Source organism: Balaenoptera physalus, assembly GCF_965194825.1.
Source record: "Balaenoptera physalus genome assembly, chromosome: 3".
In the NCBI taxonomy this organism is placed as follows: domain Eukaryota; kingdom Metazoa; phylum Chordata; class Mammalia; order Artiodactyla; family Balaenopteridae; genus Balaenoptera; species Balaenoptera physalus.
In genome coordinates, this window is record NC_138890.1 from 51,854,613 (window position 1) to 51,879,285 (window position 24,673).

The 24,673-nt window shown below is 46.0% G+C and overlaps 1 protein-coding gene and 1 long non-coding RNA gene across 5 annotated transcripts in view; one reads left to right on the forward strand and one right to left on the reverse strand.

Annotated features, from left to right (window-relative positions):
* The window catches only part of AFAP1L1 (actin filament associated protein 1 like 1), a 75,845-nt gene extending 54,719 nt beyond the window's left edge, over positions 1 to 21,126 (reverse strand). The window contains 3 exon segments of the mRNA XM_082454107.1: positions 17,175 to 17,254; positions 17,256 to 17,404; positions 17,406 to 21,126. Of these exon segments, the coding sequence (XP_082310233.1) occupies positions 17,175 to 17,254; positions 17,256 to 17,404; positions 17,406 to 17,462 (286 nt within the window). The 5' untranslated portion in view covers positions 17,463 to 21,126.
* The window catches only part of LOC309657205, a 131,518-nt gene that overhangs the window by 56,955 nt on the left and 49,890 nt on the right, over positions 1 to 24,673 (forward strand). For all 4 annotated transcript variants that reach the window (XR_014261693.1, XR_014261694.1, XR_014261695.1 and 1 more), the window contains exons 3-8: positions 196 to 333; positions 9,098 to 9,249; positions 10,094 to 10,259; positions 14,359 to 15,085; positions 21,121 to 23,068; positions 24,266 to 24,413. This is a non-coding gene — a long non-coding RNA (uncharacterized lncRNA). The remainder of the gene's footprint in view (positions 1 to 195; positions 334 to 9,097; positions 9,250 to 10,093; positions 10,260 to 14,358; positions 15,086 to 21,120; positions 23,069 to 24,265; positions 24,414 to 24,673) is intronic.

Below are 24,673 nucleotides of genomic sequence, written 5' to 3' on the forward strand. Positions count from 1 at the left end.
TCAGCAGTGGGAATGGGTCCTAGTACATGAGAATGTGCCTTAAACAGTGTCTGGCACATAGTAAGTACTCAATAAATATTAGCTATTTACATTACTCTTCCTTTACTATTATATGTCATACCTTGCTTTAAGAGATTTACATGTGTTATTTACATAATTTAATTATTAATGAAATCCATAATTTAATTCTTACAGGTGTGGGAACTGAGGAATGCAGAATGGGAAGAATACTGAGGCTACTTGGGGATGCCTCTCCCAGTGCTCCTTCAGGATGCTGCTTCCATCTATGTTAAGCCCTGGGTTAACTCTGCAGAGAGGCCCCCAGTCACACAGGTGAGGCTGGTGGGATTGCCCCTTCACTTCGTGGGTACAGAAATCTCTCCTTCCCCTGCCCACAGTCTCTTCCAAGTTACTGCGGATCTACCCATCTGGGGCCATGGAGATGTCTCACTTCCTTCCTCTGAATTTACAAGCACTTCTCTGAGTCCAAATGAAGGCCAAACAGTGGGCAGGACGTTGGAGGGGACCTCACTGGTTGGACTAGCATTGTTGATCACTAAAACAGACACTTCCTGTTGTCCCAGAGCATACAGGGAAGACCATGGTTCATGTGTGCTGGAAAAGAATGAAAAAGGAGCAGCAAAGAAACCCAGCTGCAAAGCCACTGCCTTGTGCTGACTGCTTTCCAGGAGTTAAATATAGCTCCAGTGTGAGGGAGGCAGAGGGGGTGGCGAGGTCACCTTGAAAGGCTTTTGTGTGTGTTAATTACAGCTTATGCAGGAAACTGAATATCCTTCATGCTGAAGAAAATAGTACAGTTTGACTCCCTGGGAGAGAAACCCAAAATCCTGAGGGAAGTGGTAAAGAAGAGTGGAAGATTTGGGATTTGGTAGGAGAGTATCTGGTTTGGGTTCTGACTCCTGCTTGCTAGTGTGGAATCTGGGGTAAGTCAGTCAGCCCCTCTGAGCATCATTTTCCTCTTCTGTTAAGAAGGGATTTAGAATCCCCATGTGCAGGTTTGTGGGAGGGGAAGCGGGGAATGGTGGGGTAAGAGTTTGTAAAACCGTAGGGATTTTTACTGGGGATGGACACTTTCCTCTGTAGCACAATTCTCTAATGTACTCGTTTCAGGAAGACAGGGAGGCAGGAGGTCAGGGAGGTTGCAGGTCAGTGGGGAAGCAGGTTGTGGGGATGTTTTGGGGTGACTCACTTCCTGGGAGTCAGGCCAGGGTGACAGGCTCAGGGAAACACCCTGCATCTTAATGGCCTTTTGAGCAGCAGCTCTGCCCAGGTCTTGTCATCCACCAGGACAGCTCTCGTTCTGGACACCTTGTTTCTCAGCCCTGGGCGGCCAGGGAAGCGGTAGCTCCCTCTCATCAGGACATTTCCAGACAGGAGGGGGTGGGGCAAGCCACCGACTTCCGAGGAAATAACTTTTGGCTGTGGGACTGGGCTCTCCCAGAATTGTTCCTTTGTGTGCAGATTCCTCCCTGTTTAGCTCACAAAGGAAATGGTTCCAGGAGGAAGTGGAAAACTGTGACACACACATGCTCACGCCTCACACACAAGATGGCAGCTGTTTCCATTTGCGGCGGTCCCTATCATCTCCTTCACTAAAAGGAGTGGCCTGGGATACCCAACGATAAAGGCAGGTAGTATTTTTGAGCTCTGAAGTGATGTTCCAGATGTTATGCTAAGCGTTTTGCATGGACTACCTCATTTAATTCTCATAATGGCCCTGTGAGGTAGTTGCTGTTCTTCACCCTCTGTTTTACACATGAACCAAATGAGGCTCAGAGAGGCACAGTTGTTTGTCTAAAGGCACATGGCAAGCAGAACCAAGACTCAAACCTAGACCTAAGTCTAAGGCCTAAACCTCCAGTTTCTGCATCATAATTCCTTCTTGCCGCCTTCTTCTAACAGAGGTTCCCTACCTCCAAAGCTTGATGGAACCAGCAGTGAGTCCCTCACGACCATTCCCCACTGGTGTCCATTCATAGGATGGGTGCCTGGTCTGAGGCCTAAATGGGGCTGGGCTTTCTGCTTCTGAGAAGTTTGAGTTTGAGGACCCACCTCACCGATAGCCTGGGACAGACATCGAAGAAGCTTGCCTAGGGCTCTGTGGATAATGCACATAATAATAAAGATAGCCAAGGACGGCAGAGAACATTTATTGAACACTTCTTACAATCTGGGCTCTGGGCCTAACACTTTTATTTCTTTTTATAAATTAGGACTTCATGTGGACGAAACTTGGGTTAATCCTGATCCTTGCTTCATGAGACACTCATCATTGGTCCATGCATGCTCCACTTTTATTTAGTTATTTATTTATGTAATCAGTTATTTTTGCTAATGTAGTAAGTACCCACAAATCTACCATTCAAAGCAAAAGCCTGAATCCAGATGATATCATACATCTAACTATGATCCCATGCTTCTGCTTCCCCCTCCAACCTAACGGCCATCCTGAATGCTGTATTCAACACATCCTTGCTTTCCCTTGTAGATTACAACTAGATATACCCATACAAAATTTTAGTTGTTTTAAACTTTATCAAAAGGGCATAATGCTATAGGTAATCTTCTGTGACTTTTTTCTTTACCATGATACTGCTAAGGTTTATCCATATCATTGCCTGTCATTGTGTTCATTCACTGTGCTGTATGATACTCCACTGCAGGAAGAGTCTCCATGCCTAACACGCTGTGCCTATTACATTATTTAATCTTTGTAACAACCCCGTGTGGTAGGAGCTCTTCTTATCACAGTTTTACTGACAAGAAACTGAGCCCTAGAGAGGCTAAGGAACTTGCTGTAGGTCATAGGTGCCAGGTTTGCAGCTTTCTGGCCCCCACTGTATGCTGTGTTTTGGTGTAGAGGAGAAAACACAGGAACTAGAGCCAAAAGCCCTGGGCTCAAGGTCCAACTCCACACTTGCTGGCTGTGTGGCCTTGAGCAAGTTGCCTCATGCCTCTGAGCCTCAATTTCCTCAGCATTAAAGTGGGGTGATGGTAACTGCCCTATCTACCTCTCAGGCCTGTTGTGAGACTCAAATCTTACAATGTCTGTGAAAAGTGACAGCACTCTGTAAACTGAAGTTTTGTAAATCGGTACATTGTGATTAATGATCTATGTGCCATCTGCTCCCCTCCCCACCCGTCAAACAAAAATAACCTGTGTAGGATTCAAGAGATGAGACTGAATAGCATCCCTATTCAGAAAGGCAAGGATTAGGTTGACAATCAGCCCACAGAAATCTTAGTATGATTAAAGAATCAGAAAATCGTCAGTAGAGGCCTCAGGCTGCACTAATGGGAACAGAGTATGTATTTATCTTTGTTCTGTTTAGTGGAGTTTAAAAAATATTATCTTTCTTTTTTCTGTTTTTTTTACTATTTCTTACCTATTTTCAATATATGAGGCCCTACCCCATTACTCTTTGCTTGTGGTGTTTCCTCTGCATGGCTTGTTCTCCAACCACTATCCCCTATTAGCTGTGTGACCCTGGGCAAGTTACTTCACTTCTCTGTGTCACCTCATCTGAATAATGGGGATAATAACAATACCTACACCTTACAGGGCTGCCATGAGGGTCCAGTGAGGTGTTATATGGACTGTTTAGAACAGTTCCTGACACATACAGAATTGACTATTATTATTATTTAAAATCTCCCCTACTCCCCCGAGAGTGCCCACTTATTTTTTGACAATTGGTTTAGAGGCCACTTCCTCCAGGAGGCCCATCCTGCCTTCCTGCACAGGTAAGGTCACCCTATTATAGCCTCCAGAGCAGACAATTTGTTCAGCGTCCTCCATTAAAGTGTGAACAGTGGGAGTAGAGATGATGCCTGATTTAATATCTGCCACTGCTGCCCAGTGCCCAGTACCGTAATGGGCACATAGCAGGTGTACTGCAGAGGGATTAAGTAACAGCCCGAATTCAGAGGAACAACCACAGACGAAGGAGGGGGCTATTAATCCTGTCTATGACAACCATCTCCAAGAGCAGAAGGGCTCATGGGGACGGGGGAAGAGGGAAGGTGGGGCAGACTTGTTCTCTGGGGCTCTGGAGGGCAGTCCTGGAACAGTGGTGGCCGCTTAAGACCACATTTTTAGGTTCACTGTATATAGGAACTCTCCAGAAGTCTGAACTAAGAAGAGAGCCAGGTGGGCTGAGCCCAGGTGGACAGCGCCTTGGCAGGAATGTGGGGGTGTGTTAGTCGGTGGGTAGCTGTGACACTGGGTGACTGGGGTGGGAAACATGCAGAATCACACCTGGGATTTGTCCTCCCTAGCCCAGCGACCCCAGGCAGGTACGTCAGTTTTCTCATCTGTGAAGCAGAGGTAAGGAGAGCACTCATGTCAGAAGGTTGTGGTGAGCAGAAAGGGAGGTAATGTATGAAAAGTGTTAAGTTCTGTGCCAAGCACATATGAAACTTTCTGCAAAGGTTGGTTATTACTATCAATGTTGTTGCTGTTGCTAGTAATCACAGGGGATTCAAGCATTACCCAGAGGTTAGTCTAGACATTCTAGATGGGAGGCTAAATGTTAGGCTCAGAATGGCCACCCTGACTGCTGCCCAGGTGGAACGTCCACCCTCTTCCCTCTCTTCCTTCCTTCGCCTTGCCTGCAAAAGCCTTCCAGTGGTAACCTTGGATTATGTTCTGGGCCAGGCCCCTGCGAATGCAGCCCACAGAGAGCCCAGCCACCCCGGGCAGGCTTTGGGAGATGCCTAGGGTGATTCCTGCCTCCAGGGCTGGGGGTGGGATCAAGAAAATGATGGTTGAAGGTCCTGGGAAAGAATGTCTTGAGTCTTAAAGAACCCCAGACAGATGTCTCCTCTGCTCTCCCATTAGATCAACAATCCTATACACTTAACTCTATTTGAAAATGGACAGAGTGTGAAGTTTTATGTTTCCCTGTTCTTAAACATGAAGGTGAGTTAATCTTACACAATCTGCTGCTCACCTGCAGTATTTGCTGTAGTTCCTAACTGGTCTCCTCTGTTCAGTCTCTCCCTTTCTACTCTGATGTGAGCTTTAATTGCCCCCAAATGGCAACACATAGCATAACCCCCTCCTGCTTGTACCTTGTCAATAGCTCCCCAGGGCCCAGACACCAGTTTCCTTTGTGACTCAGATGATGAAAGATCTTCACATGCTGCCTGTACTCCCTGTGGTTTATCGTCATTCCCTCTGTAATTCCATCCTTTCTCAGGTTGGGCAGGCAAGAAGTGAAAGGGAAAGCATCAGAGAGAGAACTTGGAATCCATTCTGATTTTTTAAGAAAGGCGATCATTTATAGACCTGTAGTTCAAGCATTAACTTTTTTTTTTTTAATTGTATGCTTCCTGCATGCTGAGTGCTTTTCTTGCACAAATCCAATTATCCCCCATAGTAGACAGGAGATTGTTATCTCCATTTTTAGTTGAAGAAACTGAGACTAGGGATTAAGTGGAAGGAGTAGAGCTGGGATTCAAACCCTGGCAACCTGACACTGCAGCCAGTGCGCTCAGCTCCCACATTATGCTGCCTCTATTATTAGTTACCAATCACACTCTCAGTTATGGACCTGGAGGATAAGGCCCTACTTGAGGCTCCATTTTACCTCTACCTGCTTCTCTGGGCTGTAAGCATGCTGACAGTTTTGTGCCCTAAGCATGGCTTCTGTGCCTCTCTTCTTTCTACTCTGCCATTTTCTCCACCTGGAATGCTGTTCCCCCAGTGTTTCTGAGGTTCCTGGCTAGAAGGTGTTCCTTGAGTCTTCTGGGCCTTTATTTATTCTCTTTGATGGACACTGGCCAGAAATGACCTCATGTCACAGGAATTGGTGACAGAGTCTTAGTTTCTCTGCCTCACTAGGAGATTTGGGGGTGCAGGGACCCTACGCTTCCCCTCTGCTACTCCTTAGAGCTACAGCTGATTGCTGGCTGGAGGTGAGGAAATGCGATTGGTCCCTCCAGCTTCCCAGCACACTCCTAGATCAGTTTTCTTCTTGGTTCAAGTAAAGCTAAAATAAAATCCCCCTTGGTTTCGTATCAGCTGGATCTCTGCTCTTTGCAAACCCTTCAACAAGAATGGGCAGGAAGAATAAATATTTATTCTATCTGACTCCATCTTCAAAAGAAAGCCTTAGTATAAATTATCATAATTTCTCCGTTCTAAGATTTCACTGATTTAAAGATATCTTATCTACTAAATAATAGCTTTTTGGAAAAAAAAATCAGAAAAATGAACAGATTAATATATCAAATTTAAGATATGTTCTGATTTAAAAAATATGTCTTGGTATCAATGAAATATTTTAAAAAATATGGTCCAATTCAATTTTGATTTTTTTTCTTTTGATTCTGGTGGTCTCAGAAAGAAGGCTCCAAGCCTTGACTAAATCACTGTGAAGCATGGGCAGGTGTCAGTCATGTCCCAGCCCTGAACCCCTGGGGGTTGCTGGGTCAACAAGGGCATGGCAGACCAATCATATACCAATGGCAGCCCTGAGGCCCCCAAGGCCAGTGGACAGGTTTTCTCCCCAGCAGAACTATGTCCATGCTCTGCTGACACCTCATGACCACATTAGTGGTTCTGGGGAAAGCTGACTAGGAGTCCATCATGTGATCTTGGGCAAGACACCGCCGCTTGAGCCTGTTTCCCCAGTTGTAAAGTGAGAGGCATAAGATTAGATAGGCGGTTTTCAAATGTTCTTCAGATGGAGCTTTGGGATCTGAGAGGCTTCTTTAGGGGCTGCCTTGGGAGTAGGAAGATGGAATGGACTGTACTCAGTATTTTCATTCTCACTTCCCCCAGAGCAAGTCTTTGCTTAAGATTTTGTTTGCAAAAAGTAGTTTGAAAAGCACTGGTAAATGGCATTCTGGGGTCTTTCCAACATTAGTCTTGAATATATACTCTTGTATGATCTAAGGACAGTGCTTCATTCCTCAGCCTGGACACACCCTCAGAATCCTTCTCACCAGTGCTCCAGGCAGACACTCCCAGACTCACTGCAGTTTAATCCAGGGGTTGGCAAGCTTTTTGTGTAAAGGACCAGATAGTAGTTATTTTAGGCTTTTCAGGCCACATGTGGGCGGGGCCTCTGTTGCAAATACTCAATCTGCTCTTATAGCAAGAAAGCAGCCATAGACAATACATAATGAATGCCCATGACTGTGTGCCAATAACACTTTATTTAAAAAAAGACGTGGTGGACTGGATTTGGTCTGCCAGCTGAGGTGTGCTGATACCTGTGCTATAATAAATACTTCAGCCTGACAGGTGAAGAAATTGAAGCCCAAGGAGGGGATTCAAGGAACTGGATTTGGTTGGAACCCCCGTCCCCCGGACAGCGAGCATGCTTCCACCACTCCACACTGCTCACTTAGCCATGACCCTTACCCTGATGTGGATTGCGGGCATCTGAGATTACATGGTTGAGGGAATGGTGCCTGGAAAAGACACGTGCCCCACTTCTCCCTCTCAGGATATCAGTTTTCTCCTAGGTTCTTAGAGGGCTATAAAAAGCCCCTGAGCTTGCCTCCTGTGGGACGTGCTGTCGGTAAATTCCCCAGAGCTGGAATGACTGCAATGTGGTGCCACGTTCTGCCCCCTCTGCAGCCTGACAGCTGTGCAGGGAGAAGAATCAGGCCTGGCAGGCTCTGCCTCTCCACCCCCACTTGGGGTGTGGCTGGGATTCCCCGAGTGGAATTTTAGATGGAGGACAAACCCTGCCTGGGCCCTCCTGGGGCAGGCTCTTTGCCAGTTCCAGGAGGATGAGTGTTTCTTGAATTCTAAACACCAAAACTCCAAGGGCCACAGTGGGAAGAGTGTAAAGGGTAAGAAACAAAAATCTCACACTAGCTGCCTGGCCATACCATTCACTGATGGAGGGCATCTATCCTGGAATTGTTTAGATCCCCTTTCCCTCCCATGCTTCCCACCTTGAAATCTTTACCTAGTAAGTCCTTGTGGCTTATCTGGCAAGTCCTTCACATAATTGACCTGGGAATGCCCCTCTCCACTGGAGAAGCAGTGGAGAACAATGGTAAAGAATTTATGTTTGGAGGTGGGCAGGGCTGGGTAAATAAATTGACCTTTCTGAGCCTCAGTTTCTTCATCTGTAAAATGGGGATATTTTTAAAAATACATATACAACACATTTTAAAGTAGGTGCTGAAAATAAATTACAGTAAATAAACTTAAAATGCATCGGATGGCAAAGTCATGATGAACATTCCCATCGAATTCTGTTGGGAGGTGGTGGCGGTGAGACTGCAGGGCTCAGGGAAGATAAATATCACAAATGTATCCAAAGCTTCAAATTACCTATGCATTCACACACTGACATGGGCCACAAACATGCCTTCACAAGAACTGTACTTATTAGTCTACCACAGAACCAGATTTTGCCATAAACTACAAAATTTTTAATACAAAGTTGTATTTACATCTTTATAATTGATATACATGCCCTAGCCGTGATTTTAGAAAATAAAAGCTGCACTCTGTACAGACACTGTCCACTCACAACTGCTGGCAACATTTTTGGATGGAATTTCTCCCGCAGTAAAATTAATGGCATATTTTATGTACATGAAAGTCAAACTGCATCAACTTCATGATTGTTGAGAGAATTAAATGGCTCAATGTACATATGTAAACTGCCTGACTCACGGTGAGCGCTCAGTTGGCTATTATTAAACATTTTCTATGTGCTAGACACTGGAAATGAGATGTAGAGACAGTCTCAGAGCACAGGTTTCACATACACACACAGGAGGCATTTAAGTCAGTACAATACAATCTTCTAAAAGCTGAGACTGAGGAGGGTGGTGCTAACCCAAAGTCAGTGGGAAGGTTGAGGGAGGATGTGGCAGGTAGTTTTCTTGGAGGTGATGCTGAGTGGTCTCTTTCAGGGAGAGGGAATAGCAGAGTCATCTTTTTGAACCTCAGTTTTTACATCCAATGGGGAGAATGTCTCAGCTGACCCCTTCACAAGGCTTTTGCCAGAGTTAAGAAAAGAAGAGAAACTCAAGGCTGAAAGGGTTCCAGAGAAAGGATTTTAGTGGTCAATTCTGTTTGAATATCCCTGCTATTACACAGGTTCCTTCTGACCCAGAGTGACCCCCCTGTGGACGACTGCCGAGTGAGAGCATGTATGATTACCAGAGGTTGCCCAAGCTCCAAAGGAAGCACTCCATGATCAACAACCCTGACACTACGTGGAAATGGACACGACTGATGAATGTGAAAAGGTTTCTAGAACTTAAAAAGCTTTATAAAAACGTATGTACTTATATTGCAGAAGTGAGTGGCTGAGCCAGCACTAGGACGTGGGATTTCTGCTTCTGTGTCCAGATCCATTTCCCAGCTGGCCCTGTGTGCTGGCACATTTATTGGAGGTTTGTCTTCTCAGGCTAGAGTTCACAGACCCTGGGAGTCCATGGCAGAGGGCAGGGTGGGGTTAGGGAAGAAGCCCTGAGAAAAATACAGTGTGTCTCTGGAAGTCCACTGCACAAAGATTTTTTGGGGGTGTTTGTTCAGTTATGTTATGGACGATAATAGAAATTTGTTTGACTTTAGATAAAATGAGACATTTCAAGCTTTTGGAAGACACTTTGGGTAACAGACCCAAACCCTAGAGTTTCAGCTGGTTGAAAAGTGTGAAAGGCAGTGCTAGAGCAAGTAATGGAATCAAGCAAGGTGTTTGAGCAAGGTCAAGGGTTATGATAAACCAGTGCACTAGAACAGTGAGCATATCAGACTCACCTGAAGCTTTGCAAGAAGTACACATTCCCAAACCTCACTCCAGACCCACTGATCAGACCTCTGGGGGTATAGTTTCAGTAGGCTCCCTAGGAGATGATTCTGGGCCCAGCTGGATTTGAGAACCACTGCTTTAGACAATAGAGAGTGGTCCTTAAGGGAGGCTGGACATGCAAGAGTAGAAACAGGAAGCTCCTATAGGAGATGATATAGGAGAAGAAGCCATCCAGGATACGTTTTTCAATAACAGAATTAGGGGCGTGATTGCAGAAAGGATGAAAGCAAAGGAAACGATGAATAATGGCGAAGTCTGTGTTTCTGTCCCCAAAATAGGAATCATTGAAATGTAAAATCCTGGAGCTGAAAGTGGCCGTATCCAACTCTACTCTGTGAATTTTGTATTTTTCTTTTATTTATTCATCATCTCGACAGACATTTTTTGCGAATATACTACATGCAAAGCACTACATTAGGTGCTAGGAAAAGAACTGTGAACAAGGTAAGAAGGACCCTGCCCTCACAGAGCTCACATTAACAGCTAATTCATTCCCATAATTAATCATAACTGCAAAGATGGTAACCAATGAGACGTACAGAGTGCTAGGGTTACCTGTAATGGGGGACGTAGCTTGGGAGACAGGGAAAGATTGTCTTGAGGAAGTAATGTTTGAGCAGATCGCTAAGGATGAGCAGGAAGGAGTTAACCAGGTGAAGGTACAAAGGCCAGTGTGAGGAGAGCCCATAGTAAGAGATGGGCAGGGGCCCAAAGTCAGTTGGTGACAGGCAGGGTGGGTTCTTGAGGGCCACCACCAGGACTGTAGTCTATATCTTAAGAACAATGAGAAACCATGAAAGAGTTTAAGTACGATCAGATCTACAGCTTTAAGTAACTGTCTTTAATTGCATCCTCTTCTTCCCAAATTCTACCCACAAGCATAGAAAATTCATAAGTCCCATTAAAAGCTATGATATATTACACATTTGAATAAAAGATGAATGCTTTAGGTTGAAGTATATACTCCTACAAGTCCTGTTCTCTGTAGTTTGCAAAAGGGTCATGCCTATGGAAACCTCTTGAATTGAGTGACAGTTGTTTTAACTTATATTTTACTGTGATCCCCATAGGAGCCACTCTGGGGCTCCCTGATCTGTGGCCACTCAGCCTCTGCTTCATTATGTTCCTGGGCACCTCCTACTCTGTCATTGAATAGCTCTTTTCATTTGTACGCTTCTCCCAGATTGTGCCCCAATTGGTCTCTGTTTAACCTCCTGTATAGCCTTCTGGAGAGTCTTTCTATTAACTCTTCTACAGGACAGCTAGTTTGAGAACTGATCCCATGTACCCCCCTTCAAATTTAGTCTTATTCACAAACAGCCCCATTTCCTTCAATAGCTCCTCACGTGATTGTGTTGTTAACAGAAAAAGAGAAACAGGAAGGGTGATCTGATTTGGTGGTGAATAAGATGAGTTCAAAATTGGGTCACTTGGAGGTTGAGTTGACTTCCAAATGGAAACTTCCACAGGCAGGAGCCAGTGCAGGAGAGTGGAGCTCAACTCATGGCTGAAAATGGACATTAAGAATAGATGTCATAATGGGGCTTGGTTGTCTACAGGTGTGAGTTTAGAGAGAGGGCTGAGGTGGTGGGGAGAGAGGGGCAAGAGCCATCAAAGAAGAAAAAGTGAGCTAGAGAAAAGATGGGAAATAACAGTTAGTAAGCACTTATCATGGGCCAGGCGCTGGGTGCTGGGCAAATATTACCACATTGCAGTCTCCCAGTTTTGGGTGTCATTCTTCTTGCTTTGCAGACTAGCAGAATAAGACTTAGTTGTGTCACTTGCCTTAGAGCAAGAGGAGCCCAGAGGCTATGAGCACCTATAACAGTGGGATTGGAGGTGGGAGAAGGAGAGGCAGAAAAGGCTTCTGGCAGAGGGATGGAGCAGTGGTTAACCTAGGTTTATTTGATTGCAAAATCCATGCTTTCTCCATCTTTGCAAATAGGAGAATCCATTTAGTAAACAGTAGAGGGTCAGAGCTACAGAGAAGCCCAGAAGATGGGACTGGGAAGGGTGAAAAATTAGACAAAATGGAAGCCGTTCGTGACCCTTGGATGTGGGCTTTCAGCAGAAGGTGTGACTGGAAGTGAGACTGCAGGGAGGGAAAGAAGTGTGTGGGAAGAAACAGGAAGCTGCAGTTTGTGTGTATGGTGGTGGGGTTTTATTTCTCTGTTCAATTGCAAGGTTTTTGTAGAAGGGTATGAGAAGCTAATGGTATCCAAAATCAGGGTTGTTTTTCCAAACCAAAGATCAGAATGAAATAATGATAGGCTCTTGGCAGAGAGTGGGGAGGGAAGAACTTACTCGGCAGGGTACTCACCTGTGTGAGAAGTGGGGTTTGAAACTGATAGTTGAGGGAGAGGCAGAAAAAACCCTTTGTGGGACAAGGGAGTGGAAGTGATGTCTAGTGCCAGCAGAAGCCTCTTCAGGGAAGAGAGTAAAGTTAAATCCTATACATACACCCATTGCAGAGCGTGGCTAAAGTCCAAGTAATTATATTTGATAAATGTAACATCTATCATCTACTGAATGTTTCCTAAGTGCTACCTTACGTGCATTACCTTTTCCCATGACACTCCAAATGAAATGAAACTGACATTCAGAGAAATTAAGTAATTTATCCAATTCATACAAGATCATACAGCTAGGAAGTCATGGTCAAAGCCTAAATTTGTCCATTCTCTGAACGACTCAGCTCTGCTGAGTCTCCAGGCTGACAAAGATGACGTTATGGAACATGTTTGGAGGGAAAACATGAATATGGGTGCGTGTTCCTTTTGGAAGAACAGTAATTGATAGGAGTAGAGAATGAACTCAGATGTTAGGGAAGAGGTATGGGGATTCATAGCCTTGGGGACAGAAGTTGGGCAGTGAGTCATGGATGGGAGCTCATCATAGGAATGGCTATGGGCTACTTGGCCAATGGAAGCCACAGATAGGGAAGATGTGCTTTTCCTAGTATAGATCTCAAAGCTGGTCCAACAAAGGCAAGACACGAGTAGGTTCTTCTAGCATCTCTTAAATAATAAAAATATCACTTAATTAAAAGCAGAGCTTCAGATTATGTCTTGAGTTGCCCAGGAGACAATATGATCTCCCAGAGAATATAATTCAGCAAAAGAAACTCCCATCTTGGGTTGAATGCAACTAGTTGAAAAAGAACTAGTTGTAAAGTAGAAAGGAAAGGAACTTTGGGGAAATTGATTGTTTCATATGAGCTAGGCATATCAGATACAACCTTGGACATTAAGAAGGTCTATTAAAAATTAGAGAAAATTTAGACGAAAGACTTTAAAGCAAAGATAACTCGGAAGACTAGAAAGTTCACAGAAGCAAAATTGTGAAGACACAACCATAGTCAGTAGGCAGGAATAAATAGAATAAATAAGAGAAAAAAGACACATTGGCCTTATGTATTAATATTTTATCAGTCACTCAGAAATGCCCATCAGATGGTTCAGTTATTGCACGTCAGAGATGGATTTCCAAGAGACAAGCACCATGAAGGAGCTCCAAGGATACAAAAATTATGACATGGTCCCCGTCTTTGAGTTGTATACAAAATTGTCTAGCCCAGTTCTTAAAATGGAGTAGGGACTCAAAAAGTGTCCTCAGAGTCAGACCAGCTTGGGGCCAGTAGAATTTTATTATGTTGAATCTGATTAATGAAAGACTGTAATTATTACAATAGCCAGCATTTATTGATTGGTTCTCATATGCTAGGCATTATTTGAAGTGTTTTCCATATACTTAATATTTATAACAACCCCAAGAAGTAGGCATCATCAGTATCCATATTTTATCCTCATTAGAGGATAAAGAGTTAAGTTACTGGTCCTGTAGAAGGTGGTGGCCATAATCATTAGTCTATAGTGAAGGTGTTACCTTCACCAATGGCTGATTCTCTTTGAATGATATTCATGAATTGGGAAGTCCTGCTGGAAGGAATTTCATTATAATGTAAGTGGTTTCTGTGTCTGTTACTATGTTATATGAATCCTGCTTTACTCATGGGAAGACACGTATCCTGTTAGACTAGAAATCCTACTTCCCAGGTTTGTTTTCATTCTCAAGTCAGTTGACTTTGATGACGAGCTTCTATGCTGTAATTGCTGCTGAAGATCTGAACGGTATAGTTGTGGCGTAATGGAGGTGCCTGGACCTGCAGCAGGAAGATTTGGCGTCCAAGCCCTACTCTAGGGCTTGGGCAGGTCACCTGCCACTATAGAGGCAGCCAGCAGCAAACTTAAGATCAGGACTTTGGTTCAAACCCAGCTCTGCCTCTCACATGGCGAGTGACTGTATAAGTTAATGTCAGTGACCTAATCCTGCTGTTATGGACTGAATTGTGTCCCCCACCCCCCCAACCCATACATTGAAGCCCTAACCCCCAGTGTGACTGCATTTGGAGATAGGGCCTTTAAGGAGGTAATTAAGGTTAAATGAGGTCATAAAGGTGGGCCCTAATCTAATAGGACTGATGCCCTTCTAAGAAGAGGAAGAGACACCAGAGATCTCTCTCTTTTTCTCTCTCTGTGTACAGGGAAGAGGCCATGTGAGGACACAGTGAGAAGGCAGCCATATACAAGCCTGGAAGAGGCTTCACCAGAAATCAACCCAGATGGCACCTTGATCTTGGACTTCTAGCTTCCTGAACTGTAAGGATATAATTTGTTGTTTGAGCCACCCAGTCTGTGGTATTTTGTTACGGCAGCCCTAGCTGACTACTACGCTGCCAAGCCTGCTTTCCTGTGAGGCAGGGATTAATGATAGTACCTAGTCATAGCCCCATCCCATCGCTTTTTCCAAGAGAAGCCATGTAAAAAGCTGAGCATGTTGCCTGGCGCATGATAAGACCTTGATGATTTCAGTTGTTACTGTTACTAATAGTGAAGTGTGGTTTCCTTCCCTGGGCACGACAGTCTCACTCCCGACGTGGTCGGTATGGGGCTGAAATGAGACCTGTGCTTCTTAAAATTTCCCTGGCAACAGAAGAGAGTGCTCACACCCTCCTGGGGATATGGGCACAAGAAGGAATTTCCACTGGAATGATTTGTGAAGACTCTCACATTTTATCTTAAAAACCCACACAGATTTTGCATCCTAGTTCATATATAGTTTTAATTCATACAGTGTTTGCAGTAGTTTCTCAGGGCAGACAGCTGAGGATCTAGACAGATGACCTGGTCCTGTGTGCCTCATCCACTTCACTCGCATTTGAGAAGACCTTTGCAAGTCACAAAGAACTGTTCTGATGTGAGGATTTTGTGGTATGTATTTTTAAAAATCAGCATTACCATTAATCAACTTGGGGTACACTATAAAGTGTGTTTCATATTACTAATGAACTACTTGAACCACTGTTAGTGAGCTCCTACTGTGTGCCAGGCATTGGTGTCAGCAGGGTGACCACTCAGATCCACTCCCAACCTTCCGGAAGCTTACATTCTGGCAGGGTAGGTCGACACTAAACACATAGTCGGATAACTGACTCTTAGAGTAATGGCACATCGTGACAAGGGCTATGAAGGAGAAGGAAAGTAGGCTAGGAAAGCCCGCAGCAGGGGAGAAGGTCAGAGCCCTAGAGCATTCTGAGTACTAATAGATTCCCGGGAAGTCTGGCTTCCTAGGAAGAGTGGTCTGGAAGCAGCCCTCTTGAGTGAGGCATCAGTTATTAAGCATTTTAAACTGAGTGAGTTATGATCACTCATGGTCTGTCAAAGCTCCAGGTGGTCTGTTTTCCACAGCTCCAGGTAGGCTAGTTATGGGGATTTTGTACCGGGGACAGGGTGGTATTTGGCAACTTGTGGGGTGTGATGGGGTGAAGGGCAGTGCTCTTTGCTTTAAATGTACAATGTGGGAGGTGGGGATGGGGGCCTGAGGGATATTAGAGGTGCCTCTTCTCTCTTTTCTTTTTCCTCCCTGGCGAGTGCGTATGCTCTTTGCAGACTTGTCCAGGAGTCAGTTAACAGGTGAGAACTGCTTTACAGATCACAGCCTCGGTCCCCAAAGAGCCAAACGGAAGCCCCCTCCATTTTTTCCTGCCCTTCCAGCTCCTAATAGAGGGTGGATGCAGCATTTTGTGTGCTGGAGATGGTGTGGGTGGGGAAGTTGTCCCCAGCACCTTGACCTGGAAGCCTGGGGTCCCCTGTAGCCCTCTGAACTCTGGCTTTACCCGTAACAGGGGTGCAGGGAGGTTACCCCGACACCTGCTCTTCTTCTCATCCCTGCCCCCAGTGCCCTTCCTAATTGCTTCCACACCCCTGGCCACTCCTTTTTTTTCCCCTTGGAGGCCTTAGCACAGCAAACAGGCAGATGGAGGAAGGGTGTAAGATTGTTGTAGGGAAGGGGAGGAATTTTCCATTAATAATAATAATAATAACAAGAATAATAATGCTTCTCATGTTGGCACAGCACTCGCCAGTTTACCAAGTGCATTCACACCTGTGATCTCCTTCGATTCCAGAGGTGGGAAGTTACGACACTGGTGTTCTGGTTGTCAGCCTTTGACACTGCCCCCATGTTCAAGCAGGCCACTTTTTTTACAGACATGAGCCCATTGAGGTGTCCAGGCCTTTACTTAAGCACAGGCCCCAATGAATGCCCCCCATAAATGCCCTCTCTTTGCTCCTGTCAATTGCAGTTTCAACCAGCCCCCACCATGTCTGTGAAACTTTATCAAATACTCTCCCCTCCTGAAAAAGAGTCCAAGCAAGAAGGGGTCTCAGAGACCGTGTGGTCTAACCTCGTCACTAGCCCAGAGAGAAACAGGGTAGGTTAAGGTCACACAGCTTGTCAGGAACAGAGCCAGGGCTTGGACACCCATGTGCCTCCCACACACACTCCTGCAGCTCCTCCTCCCGATACCCTGGGTAGCTGCACACTTCGGTCTCCTGGGGCTTCTCAGCGTGCGAACAGTAGGGGCTTCGCATGTCCGGTGGTTTTCACGAGTGTGACTCGTTAGCCCTATTTTACTTTCGGTGGGGGTTGGGGGGGAGGTGGGATGGGGTCAGAGGAGCTCGCCGTCCTCAGGAATCCTGGGGGGGATTCTTTTATGAAGTTAAAACTCCAAGTGTATGAAAACGCTGGTTTCACAAACAGGAGGCGACTCAGCTCCGGGACGAGTCCCTAACAGACGAGTCCCTAACAGACCCCTAGCTGCCCTGGCCCAGGAGGCACCTGTACCCACAGCGCCCGGCCTTCGACCCCCCTACGCGCTCCACGCGCCCACGCGCCCACGCTCCTCGCCCCTCGCCCCGGCCCCACCGCGCGTCTCTCCCTCGTCCTCTCTGGCCTCTAGATCGCTCGGTTCTCCCCTCCCCACCAAGCAACAAGTGTGGGCACCGCTTTTCTTCTTACCGCGGCCTCGGTCCATGGCGCCGGCGATCGGTCGCGCGGAGCAGGGCGCGGTGCCTCCGGCGGGGCCGGCGGCTGCGGGCGTGCGGTGCTCTGCAGTCCCGCCCGCTGGAGCGCCCTCCGCGCGTCCCCTCCCCCGACAGGATGCTCGCCCAGCGCCCCCGCCCGCCCTCGCCTGCCCCTGCACGCTGCTCCCGGAATAGACCCGGAGCCCGCCTCGCCCCCTGGGCCGCCGGTGTCCCTTGTCCCGCACACGCTCCGCGCCATGCCCTGCCTTTTGCAAGTCCTCATGCCCCTCCGTGAGGGGCTAGAGGACCCACATCCCAGTTCACACGCTTTCTTTCGTACCCGCGCCCGTGCGTCCCACCCCCACCCAGACCAAGGCGTTGTTCAGCTCTGCTTGCATTCCGCTAGTGACGGGGGGCTTACTACTGAACTTCCCAGCCCGGTCCATTTTCAGATTGTACAGACTGTTAGAACCTGTTTTTCAGCAATGGAATCAAAATCTCTTTCCCTGCCGCTGCCACCCATTTCCTGGCTTTTGGTTTATCTTCTCCATTAAACAGGTCTTTCCTGGGCACCTTCTAGAGCGAGACAGTGGACCAAACTCTATGCTGGTACAATGTCAATAATGGTGTAAAAGAGGAGTGAAGTAATAAAGATCTTTAAAAAATAAAACCACCCAGGAAAAGGAGAGAAAGAGAGAATTGCTAAAAGGTGGGCAATGGCTTGGGACACATCCAACTTTCGAGGTTCCCTGTGCACTAAAACGTGAAGAATGCCAACACAGAGTGATAAAAATTGTGGAAATGAACACTTTTTTAGCATACAAATGCAGTGCAATGTTAAGTGTGCTCTTCCCAAAGTAATTACAGGATGTAGAAAAAATATTGCTATGGCCAGTGTGGTCAGGAATGGGATTTAAGTTTAAAGTTGTATGAAGAATGTCAACATCTTTCATCCTATTAGTGTGTCTCTGTGTAAGTAGGTCCAAACCGTTTATAGACAATATGAAATGTCTAAATTTAAGACCCTTCATAAAGTGAAGTCTAGACCTAGTTCTCCTTCTAGACACTCCTCCTCCCCAAGATAGGCCAGGTCACAGTTTGAAGTTTTGGCTAGGCCACTCCTTTACTTAGAACATTCTGGCATTGGGACCATCTTGTGCAAAGGCACAAGGAAGGACTTGGGAAAAAGCATCCTGTGTTTTCCTGGCCTGGGACTATTTCCTCCATTGCTTTGATGGGCAAGTTGAAATTAGCCCTGGCTTCGCCAGATTGCATCAGTAGTTTGTTTAGTATATCTGTGTATGAGCACAGAGGAAATATGGTGTAGTGAAAAAACAACGGGATTGGAGTCTGAAAACTTTGTGTGAGCTCTTGCTCTTCTAATTACTAAGTGTACAACTTTAAGCCTATGAGGTTTGCTTGCTCATCTGTGCTGTGGGAAACCTCATACTGACCTCACAAGGCTGTTAGGAGGGCAAATGAAATGATGGTACAAACCCACTTTGTAAACCGTAAATAGCTGTGAGCCGTTATTGTTTGCCAATTCCTCTTTGTTCCTGCCCACTTTTCCAATTTGAAAAGGTCAGTTTAAATTCTAAAGCAGACAACCAACGATTTACAAGTGGGTTAACTTCTAAAAGTTCACTGTTTGAATTCTGAAACACTTGGAAACAAGGCTATAAATTGTAGTCAGGTTTCCAGGCTAGCCCATTTATACTTTAAAAAGCATAATATTTCACTTGAAGTAAATTTTAAAAATATGTAAAACGTAATTGTTGCAAGAACAGATGGAGGCTTAGAACTTTTAGAAACTTTAAGAAACTTTCAGACTCTGGATGTTTAGAAGAGAATTGGAACAGAAAAATCAAAAAAGCTAAAGGGAGTTTATATGCACCTATGGAAGAATTTGTGGAGTGGAATTAACTGAGCTGTGGTCTAGGAAAGATGTAAAAATGGGAGAACACAGTCTGCACAGTTTTCCTAAGGATTAACAAAAAGAAGTCGCTCTGAAGGTGTAGTGGTTCTGGTTTAATAATTACCCACAATGCCCGCTAGGTGGCACTGTTGACTAAATTGACTACAGCTTGGTTGCTGTTAGGAAACTGGGTGAGGTGGATGAGGAGGCTGTGGGTTTGGGACAAGGAATAACTATATATTTTTTCTGTACTTTTCCTTTACTTAGGCCTATAGTCACCATAAAATCTATCCCCACTTTTCATCAGTCCACTTAGGAACGTTTGTTGCATTCTGTGCCAATTTCTATTGGGAGAACTAATGCTAAGTAGAAATGATCTCCATCCTTAAGGAACCTACAATCTAGTAGAGGAGATAAATATGTACAAAATAATTTAATTAAAAATTATTATGTGAAAAGTGCCAGAGGAGAGATAAAGTGCTCTTGGAATTCATTAAGACAAAGCAAGAATATCTTACTGATCATGGAGACAGTAATGGATGACAGACACTTGGGTGAGCCTGCAATGAGAAGATAACATTACAGGCAGTGAAAACAGTGAGAGCAAAGACATAGAGATAGAAAACTGCAGGATGTGTCTGTAAAGCAGTTTGGTCTGGCTAGATTGTAGGGTATCAGGTGGGAAGTGCTGGAATAAGAATGGGGATGGAAGTTGTGGATGCCAATGCCTGGTTTCTCCTCCCTTTTCCACTTCCCTGTATGAATACAATTCTCTGGAAAGGATTTTTAGGATCTGCCTCGTATCTTCCCTTTTCTTATTGTTGTACTAAGTTTTCTAGGTTTGCCTGGTGCTTGTCTAAAGAAGTCTGTGCAGAGAGCTCCAGCTCTGTAAAAAGATATCAAATTTGGTCCCAGTGAACAATTCCAGGAAAAAAGCTTTCAGCTCCCACATGCTCCTAGTCTTGTGAAAACAAATGATACTCCCCAGTCTCATTCTTAGCTTATCAGGTGGAACTGGGAAGCCCTGGGAAAGAAAAATTTGGAGGCTAAATGTTCTTTGTCCCAGTGAGAGAAGCATACTTTAGCCTTCTAACCTGTCACCTTGCCTCCAGGTCTGCTTCCATTGTGGCTGCTACAGTGACCGTTCCATGGTTCCAATCAGATCCCCCTTAAAAGTACTTGATGGCTGTCCTTTGCCCTCAATGTAGAGTTCAAATTCCTTACTATAGTATTTGGGGTGCCTTCCTCACTAAGCTCCAACCCGCCATTCCTCAGAGCAGACAAGCAGTGATCTCAGGAGACCCTGGAAAGAGTAAGAAAAACCACCGACTGGGGGCTCAGATCTGGGTTCTTGAACTGACTCTGTTACTGTGTCACTCTCAGTTCTTCCATTGGGTCATCAATGTATAATTTCCTACTTAGGTCTCTCCTTACCTCTCCATGGCCCCCCAGATTGCAAGTACTGTGAGGGTGGGTGTTGTGTCTTACTTGTTGCGAGCTCCCTAGGGCCTAGCACAGTGCCTGGAACTTAGTAAGTGGTAGCAAGTATTGTGGGGTGAGTCAGTGAATAAATGCTCAAGGACTCACGAGGTTTCTATTAATGCAGGTATTTTTGGGGTGGTCTCCTTTATCCTCTATTATCTATTTGCAGAGGAAAATGAGATTGCAATGATGTGTTCTGGGAGCAATGCCTCTGTGTTTCCCAGCCCCACTGCCTGCCGCTGCAGACATGCAGCCCAACCCATGGGGCTTCTTCTTGGCTCAGGGCCCTGCTCCCAAACTCCTTTGTGCAGGGTGAGCCCCAGAGCCCCTTGCTCGAGTGTCTGCCCAATGCTGGTCGCTGGATGAAAACCTCTCTTGTTCCACTCAGCACAGTGTCCCCATTATAGCTCCTATCCAGGGAAATGACACATGCCTGCTGGTCCACCCTGGGCCCCGGAAAGCAGATAGAGATCTGAGTGGCGGCTGCTGGGAGAAGGAGAGTTTCATGGCTGGATGAAAACCTCTCCTTTTGTTGCATCTTCAGGTTTCGGTTCCAAGGCACCAGGCTCCTACCTGCACCCAGGCCACAGGTTCACCTTCAGCTGTCACAGAGCCCGGAGCGCTGTTGTGTCTGGAGGAAAAGGAGCTTTTATTCTTGTGCCCCAATGCTGCACATCCCTTCCCGTCGGGTCCTTCCTCAAGAAAAGAGCACTCTTGGCTCCTTAAGTGAGGCTCACAGGCCGAAGTGCCCACAGGACCAGTCAGGGGAGGTCTGTGTGTGAGCCAACCACCTGGCAAAGCAGAGCACTCTTGTTCCAGCTGAAAGGCCAGGAGCCAGCAACTCAGGGAAGTGTGGCCAGGGGGAACATGGGCCTGGAGTGGCCAGATCTTCAGACTTTTCAGGAGAACCCGGGAATCCAGATTTCAGCTTTTGATTCTAAAATGTTGGTAACTAAGTTCAACTGTTTTAAAACATTGCAGGGCCAACTAAAATACCCCTGTGGGCTTAAGCTGGCATACAGGCTACCCCTTTGGAACCCTGAGAAAAACTGTGGGTCCATGAAGACTTCTAGAGAGTCTGTCCGGCTGGGTGCCTCAACCTGGGGGCCAAGGTGATACCCAGCCCTTAACACTGCAGCAGGGACTAACTCTCTTTTGAAAGGCTGTGCTGCATGCTCCCTGTTCATCTCTAGGCTGCAGGCTGACGCCAGGGTGCAGAGTCCAAAGCGAATTTCTTAAACCTGGAACTAGAAAAACTTTAGAGCTGAGAGGAGCCTGAGAGATTAGCCAGTCTGGTTGCTTCGTTTGTCTGATGAGGAAACTGAGGCCAAGAGAGGGGAAGAAAGCTTGCCTGAAATCACACAAGATCTTAGAGACAGACCTGGGAGTGGTGCCCAGGGCTCTCTTGATGTCAGGTTCCGCCATATACAGCTGTGAAACCTTGAATGAATTACTTATCAAGGGCTCAACCTTGAATGAATTACTTATCAAAGGCTCAATTTCCTCATCTGTAAAATGAGGATGAAAGTCGTACCCAGAGGATTAAGTGAGATCTGTAAAGTGCTTAGTGTAAAAGTGCAAGTTATTGTAATCAAGTGGGTTTTCTCTGGAGACATTGTCAGATGCTTATGGAAATATTAAGGAACACTGAAATCTCAGCCGCACATCCAGGCTGCCCCCTGCAGGGAGTTTTGTGTAAACCAGACCATTGGAAATGTGATAGATTCTGCCAGCTTCCTCCTTCCCTGTAGGAACATCTGATACCCTTAGATACGAGGACTATGGAGCTTCTAGCTCCTGTTACCCACAGAGTCTGAGAACAGGTGGCATTTTGTAGGTATATTTTTAAAAATTAAATAGTGCTGTTATTTTGTCAGAAGGACAAATTGCTTGGGACAGTTTCTCCTGATCCAGGTGGGCAAGACCCTGTGTGCTAGGCAGTCCCATTTCCTTTGTATGACAATGAATTCTTTATCCACAAGAGAGCTTTGGGAGCAAAAAAGGCTTTTGGTCCAGGCCCTACAAGCACTTTCCATGACTGACCGAGGCACATGTTGACCCCTTCGCATGTGCTCACTAGGCTTCCCTAGTGAGTCCCATGGCCCGTTGGTCGCTCTGGCGGGGGCAGATGCCTGCACTACTTAAACTGGGATCGTGTGATCTCCCTCACACAGAGAGCAAAGCTGACAATATTAATTCACTCTGGGGGCCAGTGTGTTTGTCACAGCTCCATTAGTGGCAAGTGACATAATCACAACTCAGACCAGCTAAAACCAAAAGGAATTTATTACCTCGGAAGGTAACTGGGGATTTGAAGGGTGAAGTTGGATTTAAGGTAAGCTTAGATCCAGGAATACAAACAGAGTGGTTGCTACTTTCTTTCCATCTCCTGACTCCACCCTCCTCTGTTTAGTCTTCAGGTGGTGTCTCAATCTGTAGCAAAGAAGGCCACAAGGCTCCAGGCCTGCACACCTTTACTGGTGGAAATTAAGGTGAGAAAGGCTTGCCTCTCATCCTGTAGTTCCAGCACCGGGCCAGAGGGGGCACTGATTGGGTGAAGCACCTGATCTAAGAATGGGGGAGATGCTGAGCAAACACACCTCCCCTGCAGCCAGGTGCTGTGCCTGAAGCACATCATTCAGTCCTTACCAGCTAATGAAGTAAGTGCTGTTATTCCTGTTTTGCAAGTCTAATTTCATGTGGTGTATTAGTTTGCTAGGGTTGTTGTAACAAAATACCACAGACTGGACTTCCCTGGTGGTGCAGTGGTTAAGAATCTGCCTGCCAATGCAGGGGGCATGGGTTCGATCCCTGGTCCGGGAAGATCCCGCATGCCGCGGAGCAACTAAGCCCGTGCACCACAACTACTGAGCCTGCGCTCTAGAGCCCGTGCTGTGCAACAAGAGAAGCCACCGCAATGAGAAGCCTGTGCACCGCAACGAAGGGTAGCCCCCGCTCGCCGCAACTAGAGAAAGCCTGTGCACAGCAACGAAGACCCAATGCAGCCAAAAATAAAACAAAAAAAACACCCCAAAACATATTAATACCACAGACTGGGTGGCTTAAACAATGGAAATTTATTTTCTCCTGGTTCTAGAGACTGGAAGTCCACAAGCCAGGTGTTAGCAGAGTTGGTTTCCTCTGAGGCTTCTGTCTTTGGCTTGCAGATGGTAGCCTTCCTGCTGCCTCATCACCTGGTCTTTCCTCTGTGCACCTACATCCCTGGCGTCTCTCCCTGTGTCCTACTCTCCTCTTCTTACAAGGATATCAGTCAAATTGGAATAGGGCTCATCCTCACAGCCTCATTTTTACTTATCACCTCTTTAAAGGCCCTGTCTCAAATACAGCCACATTCTGAGGAAATGGGGGTTAGGACTTCAACATATGAATTTGGGGGGGGACACAGTTTAGCCCATAACCCTCCCTAGTAAATGGTGAGGCTGAGATTTGTACTCAGAGAGGCTGAGTCTAGCCATGGTGCTGTCATGTTTCTGCCACAGCTCAGGGTAGTGCCCACATAGGCAAAGTCTTTACAACCCGGACCAGCAGCGGGAGGGATGGTATCCAATGAAAACCTTAGCAAACAGGAAGTCCCTGGTGGAATATGAGAGTTTTGGCTCCCTGGGGTGGCTGGGGCTAACCAGGCCCTGCCTGATTGTCAAAGCACTTGTGTTTTCTTTTCCCTGAAGCATCTTCAGATTGTTTTCCTTTAGCTTCCCGAAGACCAGTCCTCATGAAGAAAGTGAGGGAATACTCATCCTTACTCCCCTCCCACTTCTGTCAGAGGGAACAATATTTCCCAAAGTGTGGAATTCAGACTAGTGCTGAATATGTAAGGTAAGTGTAGATGTGACTCAGGCCAACATATTTGAAGAGTTATGAATTTATTTGAGTTTGCATTAAAAGCATAAAATCGGTCCTTATTTGATATTGATAAACAGAAGAGTCAGGAATGAGCCAATTGAAAGAAAAATATCACACAAATAGCATTAAGTAAATAAATAATCTGATGAAACTTGTGGAGGTGGTGTTTGAGTGACTGAAATTTGGGAAACACTAGGATAGTTTCCGCCCGAGGAGGAAACCCTTTTGGTCAT